At 43.7% G+C, this 23,767-nt stretch overlaps 3 protein-coding genes across 3 annotated transcripts in view; 2 read left to right on the top strand and 1 right to left on the bottom strand.

Annotated features, from left to right (window-relative positions):
* The window catches only part of hunk (hormonally up-regulated Neu-associated kinase), a 5,783-nt gene extending 3,545 nt beyond the window's left edge, over positions 1-2,238 (bottom strand). The window contains 1 exon segment of the mRNA XM_068744300.1: positions 2,008-2,238. Within this exon segment, the coding sequence (XP_068600401.1) occupies positions 2,008-2,238 (231 nt within the window).
* A 2,355-nt stretch (positions 2,239-4,593) lies between these two features.
* On the top strand, positions 4,594-13,674 carry scaf4a (SR-related CTD-associated factor 4a). The gene is made up of 19 exons (XM_068744557.1): positions 4,594-4,623; positions 5,880-5,963; positions 6,561-6,605; positions 6,714-6,875; positions 6,969-7,101; positions 7,237-7,376; positions 7,480-7,656; positions 7,922-8,007; positions 8,125-8,209; positions 8,530-8,703; positions 8,820-8,893; positions 9,018-9,202; positions 9,329-9,429; positions 10,043-10,156; positions 10,270-10,426; positions 10,534-10,664; positions 10,806-10,959; positions 11,112-11,267; positions 11,972-13,674. The coding sequence occupies exons 1-19, from the start codon at positions 4,594-4,596 to the stop codon at positions 13,153-13,155; spliced, it is 3,372 nt and encodes a 1,123-aa protein (XP_068600658.1). The 3' UTR covers positions 13,156-13,674.
* Positions 13,675-15,974: 2,300 nt separating this feature from the next.
* On the top strand, positions 15,975-19,448 carry sod1 (superoxide dismutase 1, soluble). Its single transcript, XM_068744564.1, has 5 exons — positions 15,975-16,095; positions 17,480-17,576; positions 17,691-17,760; positions 18,624-18,741; positions 19,132-19,448. The coding sequence occupies exons 1-5, from the start codon at positions 16,024-16,026 to the stop codon at positions 19,237-19,239; spliced, it is 465 nt and encodes a 154-aa protein (XP_068600665.1). The 5' UTR covers positions 15,975-16,023; the 3' UTR covers positions 19,240-19,448.
* Positions 19,449-23,767: the final 4,319 nt, after the last annotated feature.

Here is a 23,767-nt window from a genome sequence, read left to right on the forward strand (position 1 = left end):
TCCGCTAATGCATCCCTCTCCTTTATGTCATCTTTGTCCGCGTCTCCTTGCATCCTGTCTAGACTGAGTTCAGGAACATGGCTGTCACACAAAGCAAATCATCTCAAGGACAGCGGACAGACATGGAGAGGCATGACAAGTCGAACTAATTATCATATCCATTAAAGTAATGGCAGGGACAAAAAGGGCTGCGTGTCCTAACTGTCCTCTCGTCTGTCCTTCAGCCCTTTATCCTCTCGTTTCTGATCATTGGTTCACCCCTGACCCCCCCCCCCCCCCCCCCCCCCCCTTTATTTTTACTGTTGCTAATTAAACCTTGCTGCATGTATGTGTCTGAGTGTGTTACTCAGTAATAGATTGTTTGTGTTTATGTCAGACAATGTGGATGAGGGCCTTGCATGTGGGGGGGGGGCGTGTGCGTGTGTGTGTTTACAGTACGCTAGTCTATAGGAGTGGGGTGGGTAGAAGGGAAGGGGGGGGCTTCAGGGGGATTCAGTTGTTTATGAGGCACCCCTCAGACAGAAACAGGAGGAGGCGGGGGGGGGGGGCTGAGGAGTGTAAAGTGGGTTACAGACATGAAAAACACATGCATGTGACCTCCCCCAACCATGACAGCACCATCCCTGACCGCTCCTCACTTTCATATCCCCTCGCTTTAAACCCTCCCAGACCAGCGTGCACACGCGGACGTCTTAATGACGCTTAGACAGGATCAGGGAAGGCTTCATTTACCCCCCCAAACCACCACTTTGCCTGAATAAACTCACTAACCTCTCCTCGCCTCGAGCACACGGGACCTTTTGTTACACTGAATGAGAGTGAAAGAAAGAAAGAAAGAAAAGGGATGGGGGGGGGGGGGGGGGGGGCATGCGATGCGCTCGACAGTGAGATTGCAAGTGTTTGCATCATTCTTAACAAAGAGTGGTGAGAAGAGGAGAGCTTCAGGAAGGGAGGGGGGATTCGGAAATGAGGATGAGGTCATCGGCAACGTGCTTATTATTACATTCAGTAAATTAAATTGTATTCACACACAAACATGCATGGCGGGGTTTAAACGCAGAAGCGCGTCAACAACAGTTGTTGATGTTGTTGTTGTTGTTTTCCCCACATGTCCTGCATGGCGCGCCTCGGAAACCCGGACAGACAAAGGCGACGCTGCTCGCTGGCGGAATCCTAATGAGGCTGAAGCCCATTGATCAACGGCACTGCTTAATATGCAATGAGCTTCTCGGCGCTCTCATTGGCCGGCCAATCTCCCCTCGCGGTTCCCACCGCTGGCTTTTTGCGCCTGCGAGATGAGATCACCGCCAACAGCAAACAAAGCACCACGAGGTCCAAAAAAGACCTGCGCCGCGCAAAGCACGGTATCCAGGACGCGAGGAGAAGAGAGACAGCTACCTCCGTCTCTCTCTCTCTCTCTCTCTCACACGCACGCACACACACACACACACACACACGCATAATAAAGTCACTATTGTCTTTCGAGCGTGGCTAGAAATCAATCCCTGCTGAGCGCGCAGCTTCTTCACCAGCTGGCGGGGCCCGCATGAGCAAACCGAACTGATCACTTTCCAATAGAAAGTGTCCGGACACTTTCTATTGGAATGTTGAAAATCGTGCCAACGCACAGCTATTTTAAATAACCTATAAATAAAATAAGTCGTGTGTGTGTGTGTGTGTGTGTGTGTGTGTGCGGGAACAGACAGCTGTCAGTGTCCGCTGAACTGTAATAAAGCCATATCAGATTCCCCTTTGAGACGTTAAAACACGACAGAAAACGGCCACGTTTTCTAAAAAGGTCAAATGTCTATTGTTTCTTCTCAAAAGTTCGTATCTGGCTTAAGAATCACAAGAAAACACCACTTTATATTTAAGGTATTAAGGTGTAATTATCACATGATACCATTTTTAAACTGTGCCAAATAAATAAAATAAAAATAAAATGACTGCATGCGTCTTGTCTTGATTTCCCCGGAACCTTTCGGCGTTCTGAATAAGTGGACTCACCTTTTCGCCGGTCAACGCGTGGAGACCCTCTCGAACTTTAGCGAAGGATCCTTCTCCCAGCTTCCTCCCGATCAGATAGTTCCCGACCCGTTTGGTGTGGTAGAAGTTCTTGAGAACGTCCGCCGCGGGGCTGCACAGCGAGGCGCAGCGGCTGCTCTCGTTCCCGGCGCACTTTGGGCTCCTTCCTCCGTCGCCGTTATCCACGGCCATGTCGCTGTCTGCAACCGGCATCGCGGCTCCTTCGCCAAAACGCGTTCTATTACGCAGCTCGTCCCACTCGCGACTTATACTCAGGTATTAAATGCTTATAGCGTCCGATAAAGTGCGTAAAGTCCGGTGCGTCTCTCTCCGCCTCCCCTAATAACCAATTAAGGGACCCGGATCTTGCGCCACCTGTTCACCCAAAGCATCCAGTGAGCTCATTCTCAGCAGGTTCCCAAAGCGCGTCTGGAATAAAAGGCTCTATATGAGCTTTGAATGACACACAGAAAAAAAAAAATGAACTCGTGGAAAGTTATTACAGAACGCAACTGGTGCGTAATTCGTTTTTACGCGCGGTCCCTTCACCCCGTGCGGGAACGTCTCCTGGACTCGGGCGCGCGGCGTGCGTGTTATACAGTTTGAAGTCACTGATTTTACCGGCTCCTCTGGGTGGGCGTTTCTTAGTGGGAGGTGAAAAAAACCACGCGCGCACACACACACACAGTACTTTCAGTCCAATCAGCTCGGGCGGGCGGAGCACTTGTCCGGGGGGGGGGGGAGGGGGGGGGCTCCCGTCTCCCGTCTCCCGCTGCTGCTGCGCTCTGGTTGGACTCGGTTCTGAACAAAGAATATTATCGGTGTCGTCTGAAAATCAAGACACGATATCGTGTTCCTGTGGTCCACCTCTCGTGTGCCATTAAGGCAGCCACAGCTGTCAGCATGTGTTGCTTAGATTTTCATTTAAGCCGCACCATCAAGGAGAAATGGAGCTTTGGTGTGCATGATCGGTAATTGCCTAAATTGACGTTGTAATAAAGTGCAGCGCTCCGTCATTGGCAGACAAAGAGCTATTTGCCGCGCTTTGCGCATGAAGGTATTTCATGACGCAATGAACGAACTGTTCATTCAAAGGCCACGTGCTGGGAGCGGCAACAGCTTGAGACGCAGTCACGCTGAACTTCTTGTTTTATTATTTGTGTTATGACCTAAATGTGATGTATGTTTTCCTGCAGTGGCTGAATAAAACAATAAAACATAGAAACCTGAGAATGCATTGAATAATAGCCCCATAATGGTCAGAATGCTCCCCACGTGGGATTTATAATATTGTTTTTGAGACAGAATCAGAGTGATTTTGATTCTATTCAGTGCTGATAATAAATAGAACTTACTCTATAATTTAATGATGTATTATAATTGTAGGTGCTGGTTTATTTATTCCTTGTATGGATGAGAAAAATACATTCGGACCATGCTTCCATACCAGAAGTAGATGCATGGCTCCATCTATCGGACTGACAGAGCAGTGAGTTCTGCCACACAGAAATTAGTGCAACTGCAGTCCTGCATTTGACCTAATAGTCACTTTTCATTGTTATGGCAACGAGAATTTTTTCTTTCTTCTGTTTGTGAATTTATGGATCCTGCAGCATCACAATAAAAGTTATCCCATGACACTTTCCAGATAAATGAGACTGCAGACATGACTCTTTCTGAGTGAGACCCAACAATTCTCCTATATGAGCATAAAGGTTATCGAGCGATGAACACTGCATTATAACAGGCAGAAACATTGGGCCAGACCCCAGCTGGGTGCCCCTGTCCTTGACCAGTTGGCTTCAATGTTCCCATATGTTTGAGCATGTATACAAGCAGAATATACATATTTTCTAACGTCATTCCAGATCCAATCCAGATGAATGTCAGTGATAAGATAGAGATCCCCACGCCCGACATGACTGTGTCAAATTCCATAATCATTATTGGTCAATAATGAACCGAGATTTAGAAGCTCGATCGACTGAAATGTTACGGAAAATTTAAAAGTGATCCAGAACAGGAACGTTTCTGAATCACCGCCAACATTTAATAATCTTTTCCTGCTAACATTCCCAACATTTCTTGAAAATGTTTCATTTCATTTAATCAAGATCCGTCCAGAACATTTTGAGTTATCTTGCAGAAAGACGGACAGACAAGCAACAGCGACGACACAGATGTGTAGCCTCGTGGGATTGGTCGGGGTTACATCTTTATCTAGGGAACATCAAATTATGATGATAGGAATGAGACTGCCATTTAAAGCGGCTGTAATATAGCGAGAATATCGTTCCAATATTCGTCAATTTCATATTCAAGTCTGAGTCACACTGTGACGTGGGTGACTGCTAAACAGCGCCACCCAGAGGACAAACCCAGAACAACACAATTGAATCCCATCATGCTTTGCTGTCCCCGCCGACTCGGTACTGGGAGCTACCGATGCTAGGCTAGCAGCCTTTAGCTCCCCGGAGCGGACATGTTGGGGCGAATCTTGCTTCAATAAACATCGCTTGTAAACTGGGAATTATAGAGTTAGAAGGAGACGCTGAGCGTCGGGCAATCATGGATCCAGTAAACGCATTTAACCACGAGGTAAGCCGTCTCCAGCTGTAAGACGCTACCCCGAAGTCACCGAGTCTGGCGGGTGCTGGTCATGGTGCTACAGCGAGGCTCGGCATCGGGCCTAGCTAGCTTCATCTGTTTAGCCGAACCTGGGTTAGCACAACCCGTGTGTTTGTAGCTAAACCCCGCAGAGCGAACCTGCTTTTCATCGCTAAATAAAAAAAGACGGGATGTTTTTATAACTAGCAAGCCAACGCAACATTAGCCGGATTTCTTAGCCTTGCACAAAGTTCGCAGGCTTGCCGTACATTTTAGCTTGAGGGAGCATGGCCACTCACCGCTGTTGGTAACAAGTCGCATTGTTTTGACACTAAAAGCGTTCAAACTAAATCTTCGTCCCCCCATTCAATGATTAGCACGCTTTGCCTCTGTTTGTTTTAAAGCGGACGATGAGGGTGATCGATGGCTGCTACAGGGCAGGCAGTCCAATAATTACCGGTTTAGTTTCTCCTCGTCTTTGCATATATGGACATTTTAAACTTTGACCCTTTTGAGCCTCAGAGCTTTGACTTCTACCAAAAAGTCGCAGCTCCAGTGGCAATTTCTGTATCAGAAATGTTGCTGTGGGTTCGTCAGCATGTCGTCAATTCATGTTTACAAGTCAACTGTAAAGTTTATTTCGGTGATGTTTTTGAAATGGTTTCTGTCACAACTGGATCATTTTGTTTCTTTGAGTAAGCAGAGAAAGCTCTAATGTAATACGCAGACGCTAAGATGGTTTTCCACTCGCAAGAGTTGTTTATTGGCATATTGTTTCTTTCTAATCTTTTTTTATATATATATATAAATTTAGTAACAAGGCATTGAATTCTTGAATTGTCACACCATGAAGCACGAACCAAACGAACATTTCATCCCTTTGCCCCATAAGAGAATAAGAACTGTGCAAATATTACACATGATATCAATCATAGCAGCACTCTAGAGAGAATCAATTGTTACAACTGATCATAGATTAAGCTGCCCAATCGAGTCCATTGATAATCTTGCTGAATTTAGGATACTGAACGTTCAGTCCTTCTGTGGGATGATTCTGCCCGTTATTCCGACCAAACATGCAGTTCTATAGATCTGAACCTGGCTGTAATTCTGTGTCTTTGATATGCAAAGATTGGAGGCTTTAGAAATAAGAATACATTTAACCGACTCTTTTGATATTGCATATGAGACTCCTCCGACACCGTCATTAGTATTTCCCTCACATCTCATCTCTACTCTGTCTCTAGTTATTCTCGCTGAAGGACTCCAAGCCCCCAATATCTCGGGCGAAGATGATCTCCATCACCAAATCAGCCATCAAAGCTATGAAGGTTAGAAGAATTTTAGGAGTTCTTCCAATTGTTTTGGTATTATTATCTGTTTCATGCCTAGGATTGCAGTAATTACTAGTTCCCTGGTATGCCATTGGTATAAAATGTGATGATTCTTATATATTATGGAATTTCCCCTCTGGAATTAATAAAGTATTTTGATTCTGGTCATGAACATTTGAATATTATCAATTTTCTAATAAAGATGATCAGAGAATCTGCATCACCAATCGACTGACTACCTGTCAGATGATGCAACAAGCGCCACACACAAGCCATCGCTGCTGCAGCAGAGTAAATTGTGAATATCGTAGATCTCGCACTAAGAAATTAAAATCAGTCATATGAGAGTTTGAAAAAAACCCAACAAGGATTTGTCCTCGAGGGACGATAAACAGGGTGGATTTACCAAATACATGTGTTTTAAGATATACTTTTAGAGCTTATAATAACGATGGTAACAGCAATAATAATGAGTATATTTCTGCGATGGTAATCATACCCTGACTATCTCTTGCTCTTGCATCCGTAACTAGAATATGTTTTGTGTCCATATCTACTGAAGAACAGTGTCTTTAATTTCTCTCTCCATTTTAGTTCTACAAACATGTGGTCCAGATTGTGGAAAAGTTTATCAAAAGGGTGAGCGAAACCTGTCAAAACGCCGTCATTATTCTGTTCCTGCCCGTCAAACATGAAGGAATTCTAAATGGGCTGGTGTCCCCCCTCCTCCTTTCATCTTCTCTCCAGTGTAAACCTGAGCACAAAATCTCAGGCCTGTATGTGGTGGATTCCATCGTCAGACAGTCCAGACACCAGTTTGGCGCCGATAAGGACGTGTTTGGGCCGAGGTTCACCAAAAACATTGCAGGAACCTTTGAGAACCTCTGCCTTTGCCCGATAGAGGACAGGGTACGAACAGCTGCGGCTCTTTCAATCTCACGTTGGCTTTTTGACAGCCTTTGCTCTTTCCGCTGCTTCACTCCACGGTGTCTTATTTTCTAGAGTAAGATTGTACGGGTGTTGAACCTGTGGCAGAAGAATGGGGTGTTCAAGATTGAGGTCATCCAGCCCCTCCTGGACATGGCCGCTGGATCCAGCAGTGCTGCTCTTCCTTACACAGGTGCAGGCGAGCCAGGTAATATTATCACGCAAAAAAAAAAGAAGCTTGCTGCTTTGGATGGACGTTGATTTAAAAGTATCTGAATAGTCATTAACCGATAATGACATTTTCTTTTGTGTAAGTAACAAAATTATATATATCTTCCCTCAGGTTCTTCCCCACCTCCAGCCACTGAACCGGTTACTGTGGTAACGGCAAACTCCACCACCACCACCACATCCGATCAGCAGCAAAACGCTGATGCCTTTGCTGCCGTGGCTCAGCTCTTCCAGTCCACTCAGGGCCAGCAGGTGTGTGTGGGTGTGTTAGTATTTTGTGCAGTTATTTTTGCGTGCACATATCCTGGATCCTTAATAACGCTTCTGTTACTCTGTCGCTGGCTTTTCTTTTTAGCTTCAACAGATGCTGCAGAACTTTCAGCAGCAGCCAGTGAAGGCAGAAACCAATGCTCATCCTCCCGTGCACAATATTCCAACGCACGCCCCGAACGCCACCGCTGACCTGAGCGCGGCGGCGGCGCAGCCTCCTCTGCCCTCTGATCCCTCCCATCAGAGGACGGCATTCGACAAGGTGACGGTTCACATGTTCCATTTATGCCATCATAACGACGAAACCTGGCGGATGCATGTTCCGAGTTAAAATAGTTAAAACCGAGTTTATAATCACGTCTAGTTGTGTACCAGAAGCCTCAGGTCCTTTTTAAGTTTTTTTAAAAATTTTTTATTCGGTTTAAATTTGTCAATTATTTTTAACTCTTTCTCTCATGTCTGAACTTAAATGTAAATGTGCTATAGATTTGATTATTTATTACATTTATGTCCTGTTTCTCTCTTAGAAACTGCTGGACCGCTTTGACTATGATGATGAACCAGAGGCCGGAGAAGACAGTAAGAAGGACGGAAACTCGTCTCAGCCTTCCTTGTAAGCTTGTGATATAGTACATATTTATAATATTGCTGCAGAGGCTCCGCAGTGCATAGAATTGGGACATTTTGATTTGATTTTTAAAGATCTGATGATGTATCTTTACGATCCCAGTTTGCAGCAGCCACCGGCCTTCCGTCAGCATGTGGGGCACGCAAAGCCACCGATGAGCAACAGGTCACATGACCTCTCGCAACAGGTAACAAAGACAGTCAGTCATTTCTAGCACCCAGCTCTTTGATCTTTGTCATTATTTCCATTCTTTCGTTTAGCTACAAAAATCAGATTATTTCATTTAGATTTACTGTAATTGCAACTACTGTCGAATGCTGTATACTCTGTAGTATACGTTTTAGTATACTCTGTAGTGTACTCTGTTGTATACTCTGTAGTGTACTCTGTCGTATACTCTGTAGTGTTTTTTCATTTTGAGTTGCCCACTTTCTTTTAATGTAAAAATAAATATACATATTATATGTATGCCTATTTTATACAAGTATTTATTTTGTCTGTTCTCAGGTTCCTCTCCCTCCTAATGGGCAGTCCCAGCCCTATGGTTTCCGACCAGGACAAGGCGTTCCTGCTATGCTGCCCCCTATGGGCCGTGCCTTGCCAGGGCAGCCCTTTCCCGTTGCGGCTGGGCCTCCAGGCTTCCCAGGAGTCTATCCTCCCCACAATGCCCAGCAACAGCAGGTAAACTTAAGAGCAGTATTTTGTAATGCATGCAATTGAAATGGGAAGACAGAACGGCCAATAGAACAAAAAATAGTTGACTTGGATTTGTTTTTCATGCGTTTTCGATATATTAGGATTTGTCAGTGGATATGGAGCATTCATCTCTGAGGGATGGAAGGCACGGCCAGCGGTCGCACTCGGGCTCCAGGTCAGCTTTGAAATGTGATGGGATGTTAGTCGCTTTATTTTTTTCAGCACGTACGTTTTTATTCTAAGGCAGACATGTTGTCTTAATATTATTATTTTCAGCTTGTTTGTTTTTTCTGTTCCAGGTCTCCAAAGAGGAAGAGGTCACGTTCTAATTCCCGTACACGAAGATCCAGGCACAGACGCTCTCGCTCCAGAGACCGCCGCCACCATTCCCCGCGGTCCCGCTCACATGAGCGCAGAGAGAGAGAGAAAGAGCGAGAGCGTCGGCAGAAAGGCCTTCCGCCACCCAAGAGCGAAACACTAAGCAGTGAGTCATAATGTATTTGTATTTATGAGTAAATGGTAATAATTTCCCTCCCATGGTTCCAACAGTTGCATCTGTTTTTGCCTTTCGACGTACCTCTTCGTGTTACCGCCTCGCTTTCCGTTTCAGTTTGCAGCACAACTCTCTGGGTGGGCCAGTTGGACAAGAGAACTCAACAGCAAGATGTCGCCTGTCTCCTGGAGGAGTTTGGACAAATAGAGTCCATCAATGTACGTGGACATTTACAGTAACGTATACACTTTCTCATCCTAAGGTGACAAATAATGTATTTATGTCTCAGTCGTAAGTATTTGTACCTGAAATGTACCGGTATGTTTATTTAAAACGCTGACTGCGTGAAGATTAACCTTTTTAATGAAACTTTTGGTTACCCAAATGTTTGCCTATACAGGGGGGGGGGGGGGGGGGTCGTCGACATACGACGACAATTGGTTCCGAGGGTTTTGTTCTCTGCCGACTTGGTCATGAGTTGCGCCATGTTAAATCAAGATATGTTAAATTAAGATATGTTAAGTTAAGATTAGTATATTAGGCTGCTTCACGATATGGAACATTTTGGAATAGAAAAAGACTATTTCTTCTTGGTAGTCATCGTGGATGAGACCACAGAATCCGTCGCACACTCGATCCGCTGGCTCGCTTTCCGTTAAGTCGTAAAAACCCCTCATAAACAAGACGAGTGCGGTCGAAAAGTCAGAACAGTCGCGAGTCCAGTGGGCTGTAAGTCGACGACCCCCCGTATACTCATTTATTGTAAACATGATATAGAGTTCATAATCGTCTAGCTAAATGGAAATAATCGTCTCCTTGTCCTCTCTTAAGATGATCCCTCCACGCGGATGTGCCTACATTGTCATGATACAAAGACAAGATGCCTTCAGGGCACTACAGAAGCTCAGTCGAGGATCTCACAAAGTGAACCAGAAAGCCATCAAGGTGCGTAGCTTCAGAGGTCGCGTCACCGTAAAAAGCGCAGCGCAGCAAACATCTAAGAGGAAGTGCGCTACAGTTCCCGTTTGAATGAAGGGTTGTTGTTCCTTTCTGGTTAGATTGCTTGGGCTTTGAACAAAGGCATTAAGGCTGAGTTTAAACCGTTCTGGGACGTGGAGCTCGGTGTCACCTACATACCTTGGTCTAAAGTCAACGAGGCTCAGCTGGAGGAGCTCAAAGAAGGAGGAATACTGGATGCTGACTCCTTATCACCAGGTAAACCCTGATAAACGTGTTGGGAAGGAGAAAACAAAACCGTCTCGGCGCGGGTAACAAAGGAATTCTACTGTTGATATTTATTGTGCATTATATCACGTCGGCAGAGTGGAAAGGAGCGAGGAGTATTCTCGACCTCCCAGAGGAGCTCACCCACAATGGCCGTTCAGAGTCACAACAGCCTCCTGAAGAGATGCAAATATTACCTGTGGCTGCTGCTGCCGCTCCTCTTTCACAGGTAAATAAGAGCCGCACAGTATTTTAGCGTTTGCACGGCAGTTTGATGAAGATACTGAACTCCGGTGTTTCTCCCACGTCTTAAAGGAAAGCATAATAAACACGTTTTAATCTCCAGTAATTCACTGAAAATGTTCCTCAGGTTCCTCCAGTGCAGCAGCCAATGGTTGGTGTGGGTTCTATGCAGCCTCACATCTTTCCCGGTCCCATAGGCATGCCTCCGCCCTCCTTCCCACCAGGTGTCCCCCCTCCTCCTTTCATCAGGCCTGGCTTCAATCCCTTACAGATGCCTCCAGGTAGCGTGTCCTACAACTCTGCACCACAACAACCCAGCTCAGGGAAGCTTTTCTGAGGGTCATTCTCTATTTGTCACCGGGGTTTTTTTTTTGGTTGAACAAATCTCTCTGGCAGGAAGTCAGCCCGTCTCTTCTCACCCCTCCTCTCCCAGGTTTCCCTCCACCAGGCGCCATGCCTTTAGGTCCCCTGCCTCCATCCAAAGGTGGGGTTGAAGAGCCACCTCTGGACCCAACAGGTCCGGGCAGCAGGAATAATGACGAAGTCCCGGAAGGGCCGAACATTTTCAACAACCAAATGGGACCTATAGGTCAGTCTGCCGTTCTTCCTGGGCTTTTCATCAAAGTTATGTTTTTATTTTTATTAGTTTTTTGATCTTTGTGCAGGTAATAAAGTGTAGGGCTCTTTATTTTATTTTAAAGATACGTCATAGTGCTTTAACAATGACTTTTTACAATTGTAAATTTGACTTTGTTGTTGTTACTCGTAAAGTTCCCTAATAATTCCATTTAATTACATTACATTGAATTTAGTTTTATTTGTATTGCAGCAAATCATTAATAAAATGTGCCTTGACCGTTTGGGCCGAGAAAGAAAAAGAGAGCGAGTCAGTGACATTGAGGGAAAAAGAATCCATGTGAAACTTCTAGAGACTAAACATTAACTTTGTGATTTTGTCATCATCGGGAAACTTTGACTTTGGACCACGTCATATCATCACACTAGAGGCAGGGATACAAAAATACAGTGAAAGGCTTTTTAATAAACCCACACAACAACTGCTGTGTTAAAATGTACGCCGATTAAAAGTAAGATTTGTCAGCTAATGTCAATTAATCTTCATCTTCCTGTGTAGACTATTCTAACTTCTTTCTCGAATGATGGTATATATCTTTTCATTGTATGGGCAAGTAAAAGCTAGTGTTTCTCAAGTATTTATGTTTGCATTTTGACTAATATGAAAGGAGAATTAAACTTATGTCTGGATTTTTGATCCCCCCCCCCCCTCTACAGGTAACCAGGTGGGTGCACCACTTGGTGGACTTCCAAGTTCTCTCTCGGCTGCTCCTCCAGGTTCTATCCCAACTGGTCCTTCGGGAAGCTTCCAACCACCTTCTGGTGGTCTCCTTGGTGCCCGACCTGGTATAATCCCGCTTCAGCGTCCTCCAGCCCCGCCGCCGCCACACATGCAACGCTTCCCCCCACCTCCACCGCACGGTCCACGACCCCCTCACCCTAACATGCCACCCATGCCGCCACAGATGATGCATAGAGGGCCGCACCCTCAAATCATGCACCATGACGCGCCTTCCTCTAAGGGAGGGTTTGGGATGGCCCCGGCCCAAAATATGAGAGCACCTTTCCTTCCCCGCGGGCATGGTCCTTCCATGCATGGCCCCCCCGCTCTCTTTGTCCGACCAGAGGCCGCATGTGGCCCGGACGGCCCAGAAGAGACGGACAGCAGGCCATTTAGAGGAGACAGGTCTGGATTCAGGGACCGAGAGACGGACAGGGATCGAGACAGGGACAGAGAGAGGGACAGAGACAGGGACAGAGGTTTTGGAGGTGGAAGGCGTCCATTTGCTGACGGAGGGAGAGGAGGTGGAGGTGATAGAGTAGATGGGAGGGACAGGCTTGGGGGGTGGCAGGAAGATGGAGGTGATCAACGAGGAGTGGGGTGGGAGAGAGATCGTGATCGGGACAGAGATCGGGATCGGGATAGAGACAGACGGGACTGGAGAGAGAGGCGCAGTAGCCTGGATCATGACAGGGGACGAGGGAGGAGTAATGATGGAGAGAGGGAGCGAGCGCGGGGGGAGAGGGGAGAAAGAGGTAGGGGAGAGGGGGCGAGTCGAGACAGAGGGAGAGGAGCTGAAGAGAAAGAAGGGGACAGGCCAAGGCGGGCAGAACGGAGAGAGAGGGCCACGCGATGGGACAAAGACGATCGATTGGCCAGTGTGGAGAACATCGACAGACTTCAGACCTCTAACAGTACAGAGCAAACCAGTTTGACGCCTGCAGTCAAGGCCGAAACCAGTAAAGAACCAACTGTGGAGGCTTGTCAAAAAAAGACTGAATCCGAACCTTTAGCTCCGCCTCCTCAGGTAACTCCCGCCGAAGGGGAGCCGACACTGTCCGAGCTCCTACCTTCGGCTCAAAGTGAGCCCACAGAAACAAAACAGGAAGCGGCGTCATAGACTGGTTCGCTCCTCCTGCAGCCAGAGACTGCTCTGAACCACTGAAAGTAACAAGCCTCAAATCCTTAGCAGATAAATAACCCGTCAATGATTTCCGGTTGGTAATAAACACTCTCCTGGGCAGTAACCCTTTCCTTGGAAACAAACGTTTCCCTTTCATGTGAAAGTGGTTGTTTTCAGACTTTTCGACTCGTTCTCAAAGTTGTTTTTTTTTTGCATCTGTGTCACAGTATAAACGACTACTTGAAACCCGGCGTGTTTGGCTGTCATTCGAGTTGTTCTCCCTGTAAATTGTACTGTGCATTGTAACTTAGCTTTCCAGTTTATTTGAGTTTAGATTTTATTTTTTTTAACTCGAGTTGTGTTTGCAGATGAAGGAAACAAAGTATTTCTATGGCAATTTGTTTTTTTTTACTTCTTTGTCTCATCTGTCTGATGGCAGACACTTCTCACCAAGGAACACGTTTGTTTTTTTGGAAGCCATGGTATGTCAAACACTGAAAAACAGAGAAGCCAATAATGTTTCTTTATTCCAGTCATCGATTTTTGTTGTTGTCTTATTGCAACACTTGCAGCCAGTAAAAAAAAAAAAAGGCTCTGACCAGACTATGCTGGCTAAACAATTGATCAGAAATGGCCAGATAATTTAGAAAAAAGTTTAATATCCTTCTTGGTGTTAGGATAAATTACAGTCTGAATGACAATTACACATCGTTCACAAATTGCAGCGCGCTCCCTTTTATTATGTCCTCACTTCATCCTCTGATTTCTTTTATTTCAAGTTGAAAAAATATATAGATTCCCCCCCCCCCCTCTTTCTCAATCTACCAGACACATTTACTGACCAAAGCAAGTGCTGAAAAAAATCCTCTCATCTCATGGTTTTATTTCACTTTAAAGAAAGTATGTATTCCTGACATACTGTCTTTTACAGTACTTTAAAAACACTCCTGACAGTGCAACGTTATTTCGGAAATTAAGAATACTTCATATTCTTTGATTATGCTGTATCCAGATGTTACCTAATAAAAAAAAACCCCAGCTGTTTATGCACGTAATGATTTTACTTGACTCCAAAAGTAATTAATAATGCGTTCTAGAAGCTTCTATGTTGGCATGATACAGTTTTATTTTGGTTGAGGTGGAGAGAATTATTGATATACAAAAGTACCTGTAAGGAGAATTATGTCTGCAAAGAAACGAATCCAGATGAGACTACATCTGTCCAAAAATTGCTGGAAAATGTTTTTTAAGCAAACTCGCTTTTTGTTTTATTTCGTTTAAATATTTTGACTGTCAATTTTTCAAAAACAGTTTTGTCATGTCAAAGGAAGTCAAAGTCAAATGAGAGTAAAATCCTGTTCTTAGGATGTGCATACTTTCTTTCTGCTGTAAAAATGTATAATTCTTATTTGTCAAAGATTTTCAGTAGAACCTTTTACAAATCCGTATTTGAAGAATATTCAAAGCACGTTAATTTGACAACTATTGTACAAGAAGTCTTTCTGTTTCTGGCTGTCTTTTCCCTGTGTGTGTGTCTGAAAGATGGAGCCTCAGAATGCTAGGAATGAATGTCAGTCAAATTCTTGAACTTTTGTTTTGAACACATGAAAATGCAATATCTCGCCCTGTAGCTGAATTATTCTTTATTATTATTATTAGTTTTAATCAGTTATCATTTGAAGCCCAGATCCTGCAAAGCCAATTCTTGAATACGTCTGACACACAGACATCCAGGGCATGAAGCGATGGAATGAAGCTCTGCCTGGGGTACACTGCTGTAAATATGCTTGTATCACTGACAATTGAAACCTGTAAAGATAAGATAGTTGATGTTCATTTTTTGACATGGAAGGTGCAATGGAGGCCTTCTGCTTTAAAGCCTTTTTAACTCTTAATGGTTTGGCAGTTGACAGATGTTTCTATTATTTAATTATAATAAAAAACGAAAGACATGGACTTAAAATCTTCAATATTTCAGCCATAGGAAATTGTTTTTAATAAACCTTTTTATTTTTTACAAAATATTTTGTTCTTGTTAACCCATGCTGTTAATTGTTATCTTTGGATGACAAAGGTATTGAAAAATACCAGTACCTAGCACCTGCTTGATGTAATGGCCTTGTTTAAATCTCACATGTCTGACGTTCAGTTTGATGGAGTAACCTGTCTAGTTCTCACAAGCTGGATGTTTGTTATTTATGTTGAAGTCTGAAACAGGAATGCAAGATTATTTGATACCAGTAGGTTTCAGCTGATGGGACGACAGACTTAATTCACTCACACTCCCCCCTAACAGATGAGAATATAGTTTCAGGTTAGCTAACATTAGCAGTTCTGATCAGGATATCACTTTATGACTGATCATAGCGGGCCTGCAGCATCGTGTGTGAGTTCAATCATAGCTTCTGCAGGGGCCCAACGACTAATAACACATTTTTTAATCAGCAGAAATGTATCCCATGCATAATGTCATATGAATACTGATGTGTATATTGTTTGTAGTTTCTTTAACGACAATGTAAGGCCACTTTTTTTTTAACAATAAATATTGCTGTTTGCTAGAAATACAATATTGGTGGATCAACATTTTTCATAACTACCGATGACGATGTATTTTTTATTTTTATTTTGAAAGCTCTAGAGTTGATACAAATATATATTATGATTTACTCGCACCGTAATTGGCTGCAGCACGCCGTCACGAAAGGCGACCAATCAAAATGTATCATTTTGAGTATATCCACCCACGTTGTGAGTATATTGGATTCTAATTGGTTGTTTGCCTGGTACGCCCGCCCTTCTGGCACTTGCATAAATTGGTTGTCGAACCGAGGAAGTTGGTATTACGCAGAAAAAACTGCGAAGATGGAGTATAAAGCAGTTTGTGTGTTGGCAGGAGCTGTAGGAGTCAACGGGACTGTTCGTTTTGAGCAGGAGGTAAAAGTACGGCGTTTCTACGGAGGACCAAATATCTATTTTGTAATCGTAATCGAAAATACACATGCTAGTACGGCTAGCTTCGTGCACAAGCTGGTAGTTGAGAGAACTCTTGCTAGCTAGCGTCCCGTTCGGTTGAATGACGGTTCATCGTGCTCGGTGCTAATGTTGTGTTGTACGCACCGAACTGTTAATGTTTCGCTGCAAGCTGCGAAATACTTTAACGTCAGCGTAATGTTAAAATGTTTTTTTTTATTATTATAATTTCAGTAAAATTCAGGTATTCGTGTGAATTCCCCAATTCAGCTGATGTAGCGGGCATAAACGGCGACTTGTTTTAAAACGCACAACCTTTGTACATGCAAGGCTTTTATCTCGTTAATGATCTACAGAACTGTGTGTTTGTAGATTGTGACGTCGCCTGTTGCGCATATTCAGTTAGCCTTCCATATGTCTTCTTCGTGCCGGATAATACTTTATTTCTGAATAACACGTTGCAATCTAAAGGTGCGTTATTTTTTAAATAAGTGTGTATTTTGTGTATAGTCTTTCTGCAGCCCGCAACGCTGGTTTCGCTTAGTCATGATCATGAGGGCGCATGCACAATCTCTTCATTCCCTTGAGATACAATCAGGCGTGTGCGTCTGTCTGTGTGTGAGCCGTGTAGACAGTCAAGTGAAAAACTTGTGTAGTTTCTCATCAGGGACTACAGGTTTAGGGTATTAAAGGAATTGGGGAGTGTTGTATAATACTCTGAGATTTTCTGGATCATTGGCCATCTTTGGAAGAAAAGCAGCCCCCAGAAACTGACCACTGCTCATTCTGGTCGGAGTAAGTGAGAGTAAGACGTGCACGTGTATATATTTGTCAGTGGAAGGTTGAAACACATCGCATTATGGCAAAAAACAAAAACTGCTTTGCTGCCGGGTATGGTGCGACTGTCGCAGAGAGCAGTGTCTAGTAACTGAAGTAACTGAGCAGGGGAGCCCGAGGCCGGCCGCTTCCCAGAAGCCGGTAGATTCCATGTACTGTACTTTAGTTTTGCTCGTTTGTCTCAAACGTGCAGTATTCCTTCACATGAATTAGCCCATTAAAATCTGGAAACCGTTTTGTTTTAAACGTTGATAGACAACCAATGTCTGAGTAAACATTGTAAACTTAATGTATCAAATCTAGCGTCAAGTAGTAATGCTAACATTTTATTATTAGCGGGCTGGAAATGACGTGAAACAAAACAAAGTTGTCGTTTATTTTCTTTAATGTTTCGTTTTGAGTTTGCAATGAGGTTCTCTCGGGGGAAGTGAGGCAGAACGCTGTTTCGTTTAGCTTCCTGCCCGTTAATCCACCTGTCTCTGACGGCTTCCTCGTTGTCTCGATGTGCCAGACGGCGTTGGCGCCGGTAACGGTGACGGGAGAAATCACGGGGCTCACTCCAGGTGAACACGGCTTCCATGTCCATGTTTATGGAGACAACACAAATGGTAAGCATTCAAGAATGGCCTGGAGTCCAGGATTTGCAGATGAATGTTGTAATTCCTTCCCTCCGATTGAAGCCTGTGATTTGTTTTTAATGATTTCTATTCTCCATTTCCCAGGATGCATCAGTGCTGGTCCTCACTTCAATCCACATGAAAAGACTCATGGGGGGCCTACTGATGCAGTTAGGTTAGTCTTGACTGATGAAAGACTCCACTCAGAATCCATCGACTAATACATTCCGTAATGCATTATAAACGCCCCCACGTTGACATTTAGATCGTAATTATCAAAAATGGAGATGCTCAGACTTTCTCTAATTGAATGAAATCTTGGTTTGCTGTGTGTACATTGGTCTGGAAGCTGCAAGCATTTGTTTGAACAAATGAGCGATAATATCTTTTCTTCTGCAACTAATTGTTGCTGAATTTCAAATATATAATATAATTTTTTTTTTGTCTACACCCAAACATGCCTTTAAAATGATCAGCATGTGAAAAAAAAAAAACCCTGCGCGTTGTCGCTTGATCTGCTGACTGTTGATCTTGTGATTATCCAACTGTCGTTGACGTCTGTAAATAATTTCACTTATTTTCCGTGCCCCTTGTCGAACCGCTTAATGCTTTTCCAGTGAGAAAAAAATGCATAATGTTTTACAATTTTGCTGCTGGTTTATGACTAAAAGAGGAAAAATTGCATAAAAATATTGTCTTTTTTTATTAATGGTAAATTACTGTACTAATAAAGAAATAGGCCATTTGGGGGTCTATCCTTTAGTAATTGAAATGGGAAGGAATCTGTCCAATGAAATCTTGCATTTCGTTTCATTTGAAACGTATGAAGTGCTAATGTGTGATTATTTTTTTTAATGAAATGTATTGCAACGGCAACATGCCAAACGAGTTTGCATCTCGAGTATTTTAGGGTGTGGCACAAGGAGCATAACCTGCATGAACTTGTTACAGTTTGACTTCAGTGAAACGTGTTGGTTGAAGGCGTGTACTAATATCCACCATGTTTTCTCCTTTTTGAATTTGTTTTTAATGCAATAGGCATGTTGGCGACCTGGGGAATGTAACTGCAGGAGCAGATGGTGTAGCTGCGATAAACATCACGGACTCAATGCTCACCCTGACTGGCGCCTTGTCCATCATCGGCAGAACCATGGTGGTAAGAGAGGCCGTCACTGTCCATTTCATTCAGGATGTTGCGTCCAACGAGTAGTTTGACTAAAGATAATGGATTTGCGTCATTGCTACTGCTACAAAGGACTTTGAAGAAATGAAAGCTTATTTGTGAAGTCTCAGTGGGACGCTGGTGTGCACTTGGGTCAGGAGACTTGGTACTGAGTGTTCTCTGGCATTGGAACGCCTCTTAAACGGTGTAGAAATGTGTTGGATGCTGTCGACAAGTAATGTGTTTGAATAAATGACACAGATTTTATCACAATGCTCAGATTTCAGATATCAACTCTGAAATTATTTAGCACATTTTTTCTATTTTTTAAAGAAAGCCAGCAAAACCTTCCTGAAAGTTCCATTTCCATTTGTCTTGTTACAGATCCATGAGAAGGCCGATGACCTTGGAAAAGGAGGCAACGACGAGAGTCTAAAGACGGGCAACGCTGGTGCACGCCAGGCCTGCGGAGTCATTGGCATCACCGTGTAGAGTACGGTCTGCTAGAGCATGGAGCACTGGAAGCTACTTTCCCTATAGCACTTAATATGACCAACCTAGCTATGTGATTTGTGTTTTTCAGTTGGTTGTTGCGAGTACATGAGCCGTGTTTCCTACTGTTCCTTATGTAATTGTAGCCATGTTAGCTGTTTGGTCCCAAAGAATTGCTAACGCACAAATAAACGGATGTGGACAATTTCCTGAGTCGCACGACATTGTTTGTGTAGCTAATTGCATCTGTTTTCTTTCGTGCTACAAGTGCAGTAAAAAGTACATTATTTCCATCTGAAATGTAGCAGAGTTGTTTAGAAAGTCATGGATTGGAGTTTGCCTCCTACTAAAATGGTGCGAAAAAAAGCGTTTAAAGAAATCCAGTTGAATGAATGTGTTTCAGAGTCATTCGAGTTTACCATTGATTTGAGTCCTGACTGGGATTAATCCATATCATCCTCTAGAGGGCGCCACCAGCCTTCATAGGGCAAATTGTAACAAGCCTGATGCTCAGTCACCAACAGTCCAGTTTTTACCATTTAAAACTAAGGATCGCGGTTAATACTGTATAGTACTTTCATTTTTCCTGGTGGTTGTGAAGCTGGAAATGTATTTTTTGTGGGTAATTACTTCCACATTTCCATCATAGAACCTCTTTGATGGAATTATTAAAATATAGACATCAGTTTATTGCTGGTAATGTACGGCTGTAACGGTCAACACAGATGGCATGCACGCTCTTGTCACGTCTAAAAGCTTTTTTCTTTTCGTTGGAATGACAAATGAGATGCGAGTTGGCATTCTGCTCCTCTCGACAGAGGAAATGAAACATTGGAGGCTCTTGGATGAAGCCAATACCTCTGGGAGCTGCAGAGTGTCGGTGTAGTTTAAATTCAAACAAACTCTTAGCTATTGTGTGGTGCGACAGTCGTAGGAACTCAACTGGTATACAGGACGTCTGCTTCTTACTTGACAGCGGATAGTGTGCAGCTCATAGAGCCTTAAAGGCAGTCAGCACAGCTGCAAAGTGAAAAATTGGAAAACTTAAGCATTTATATTAATATTAAAACTGACAGCTGCAGTGTTTTTTTTCTTTCTCTCCAGTAAATCCACCCATGTGCTTACATTTTTTAATTGGATGCATTATAACTGGATAACTGCAAATGATTTCTCAGAGAAAAGTAATTTAGACTGGTCTGATTCTCTTCTTGATGTAGCGGGATCTGTTAATAAGTTGCCGACTCTTCTATTCTTCAGTACCTGTAAAACCTCTGTATTAGTGTAGTTAGATGTAGCCGGCAGAGCAGAAGGACAGACTGACAGTAAAAGCTGATATAAATAGTCTGGGAGTCGAGCGGATGAATAATGGAGCCCACTGATGCTGCTGACAGAGGAGGAGCGAGGCAGCGACGGCAACAGGTGAGGTAGAAGAAGTCTCCACCAGGAAGCGCTTCAGTGACATACTATGATACTGTTGAATGTTCATTCCCATTACAATTACATAGCACTGTTTATGTAGTTATAAAATCTAAAAGAACAACAAAAATGCGTTCAGAATATTTCGCACAGGTTGGCAAAAGAATTCCCAAACAAAAATCAAAAGAGCTTGATCCATCTGAAAACTCTTCCCAGGCTTTATAGGTTCGTCCCACAACAAAATCTCACTGCAGTCTGTTTATCAGCATTTGACATACCTGGCACACAATAAGAAAATCACGAACAAGTGTTAAGCTGACCTCAACCCAAGTCCATGGTTGGAGGTAATAATGTGAGGGCTGTGCAGGTTGAGTTGCTGCTACGCACCTCTAGGAGGCATGAGCGATGCTTGAGAGGGATTCCATTTCCATTTCCATTGTTCTTCTTCCTCCATATTAAACAATTCATTTACACCCCCCCCCCCCCCCCCCCACAGTTGCACAAGGTCACATATGAAGACAGACACATTTGTGCCTCGTATCTAATTGTTTCGTCAGACTTCCTAGAACAGACATTCCAAATGTTCACATATGCATCCCAAACATCAGCCTTAGCCTTCACTTTCAGTTCTGCGCCACTTTCTCGCCCTTCTGATCCAGCGGATCAACACAATGAGACAAATCAGACCTGACCCACTCATGGACGCGTCACACAACCTTCTGAGCATCTCCATTATAAGCTTTCAGGTGAACAGGGGTTTGTGCTTTTGCTCGACTGCACCACCTCAGGGTTTGAATGAAATGGTAGCTGTAGCTGGCCGCAGTACTTCACTAGAAGATGACTCAGACGTGTGGACTAACTGCAGAGATCTGCATGTTACTTGTGTGTGTGTGTGTGTGTGTTCGGACCTCTTTTAGGAAGCGTACTTTACGGGGCTGTGTTTTCGGCCACGCATCCGGCTTCACACCCGAACGAACTTCTGACGAGAACCGGTGTGGACACATTTCTGGATGTGGCCTTCTCTAATTCAACCCAAGGGCAGCAGCTGATCACTGTGGACAGGCTACTGCTTGTTTAGAAGCTGCTCGGCACACGCAACACGTTCCATGGAAATGCACATGAAGTCCGATTCACTTTTACTTTTCATGGTTGTTGTATGAAGATACAAAGAACAATTTAGAACCATTTGTTGATGATCCAGATCAACATGTGGACGGTGCAAATCCAATTATGAGGGGATTGAGCTGCTCAGCGGAGGTCTGCGCATGAGTTTTGACAATTAGATTGACAACATTAAAGTAACAAGCTTTTAATTAAATAAAAATACAGGGTCATTTTGCCGGAAGTACTCGCACCACTTGCAGGTGCTTAAAAGGCTCTTATCTTCAACTATTCATTTTCTGACATTATATATAATCCTTATAGATTGGTAACAGAAAGGTTCAGATCAGAAATTAAATGTGTCCTCAAAAGCTCCGTCTCTGCTCTCACGGCTTTGTTCATTTATGTAAATTAACTCCAGCAAATCTCCAATAAAATGTTATCAGAGCAACTATTTAGGGAGTTCCAGGGGGAGAAAACAGTGAACGAGATTAAGATGTGATATTTTCTTGCCAAAACACCTTAAATCCCAGAGAGGACTGGGAGTAGGAACGTCTGAGTCCCATACCTGCTCGCTCTCCTGTGTGCTCTGTCCAGAGCACTGGTCGCTGGACTGAGGATAGATTGCCTTTATAATCCAGTGAACTCGAGTATATGAGTTTTCAGTTTCCGGCTGCTGTAGAGTGTCTGCGCGTGTTAGACATCCTACTCTGGTGTGAAGTCTTCCTGCGTTCCCAGCAGCATGAGAGCCACCGGGCTGCTTCTTTTGTTGTGGTGGGGGGGGATGAGAAATGGCACGAGGATGTTATTAATCTAAAAGAGAATACGATTTGACATTGTTTATGAGTACAGCTGCAGAAATATGTGCAGTGAATGCACAGACTGTCCTCTTTCTTTTTCTTCTGTCCCTTCTTTTGTGCTCACTCAACATTACAGATAATGGAGAGAGTCCGGGCTTTGACCTCCCTGCCCTCTGGGACGAGGCAGGAAATGACTCTGCTAGTATGCGCATATTTTTCATGCTTTTAAATTACAGATCCAGAAATTATTCACTTCGGTCTTGCTTGATTATGCATCTTCTTGAGAAACGGTTTCGGAAAGTACAGCGTGTTCAAGGACTGTAGGAAGATGAAGTTTAGCTCTGCAGGCTACTTGCTCTATTAATTGTTTGGCATGCAAACCCCCCCCCCACCCCCCCCCGGGCCTCAAAAGAAAAAAAAAAGCACAAGATGACATACTAAAAAATATTCATCAGTCTAACACTTATTTTATTATATTGATTTATTACATAAATGTGGCCAAACAGTTCATCTCCTCTCGACTTCCTCCTCTTTTTGCATTTTTGGAATCAGACAGGTCACACTAGACCACTTGACCTCTACCCTAATGCTTTTGGGCCTATCGACAGTGTCCTTTCCCCACATAGATTTTATATGCATCTAATGGACAACAGACAGACATAGTTATCCTTTATTTAATGCATATATTAAGAGTGAAATAAATGCAGCATAAGGGTTAGAATTAATCCCACAGAACACATTTAGCCATGTATTTTTACTCAGCCTTAAAGCTTTGATTACACATTGATGACCTTTATTACCATCAATAGCTGCTCATTGACTTTTGCTGTGAAGCGATGCCTCGTGCTTTTGTTATGGCTCAAATCTTTAACTGAGCTAAATTCTTCAAATTCAATAATAAGGCCAGAGATCAGCAGGAGGACAGTCTGTTACTCACGGAGGACAAGGATGTCATTATGTAAAGAAAAGCAACGATGAAATAATTAATATGTGATCCTCTGGTGCACCTCATTGACCTCCATGATACAGATCTATAGGTGTGTGTGTGTCTGTGTGTGTGAAAAAGAGAGAGAGTATTTTCTCTCTGTCGCTGTGCATCTCCCACTGGGTGGTAACTGTTTGTCTTTTTGTTTTGGGATTACTCCTCCAGTCGGTCCCGTGAGTGGAGCATCAGACTGTCATCGTCTAGAGGAACGCTGTACCTCATGATG

This window comes from Brachionichthys hirsutus, chromosome 10 (assembly GCF_040956055.1).
Source record: "Brachionichthys hirsutus isolate HB-005 chromosome 10, CSIRO-AGI_Bhir_v1, whole genome shotgun sequence".
In the NCBI taxonomy this organism is placed as follows: domain Eukaryota; kingdom Metazoa; phylum Chordata; class Actinopteri; order Lophiiformes; family Brachionichthyidae; genus Brachionichthys; species Brachionichthys hirsutus.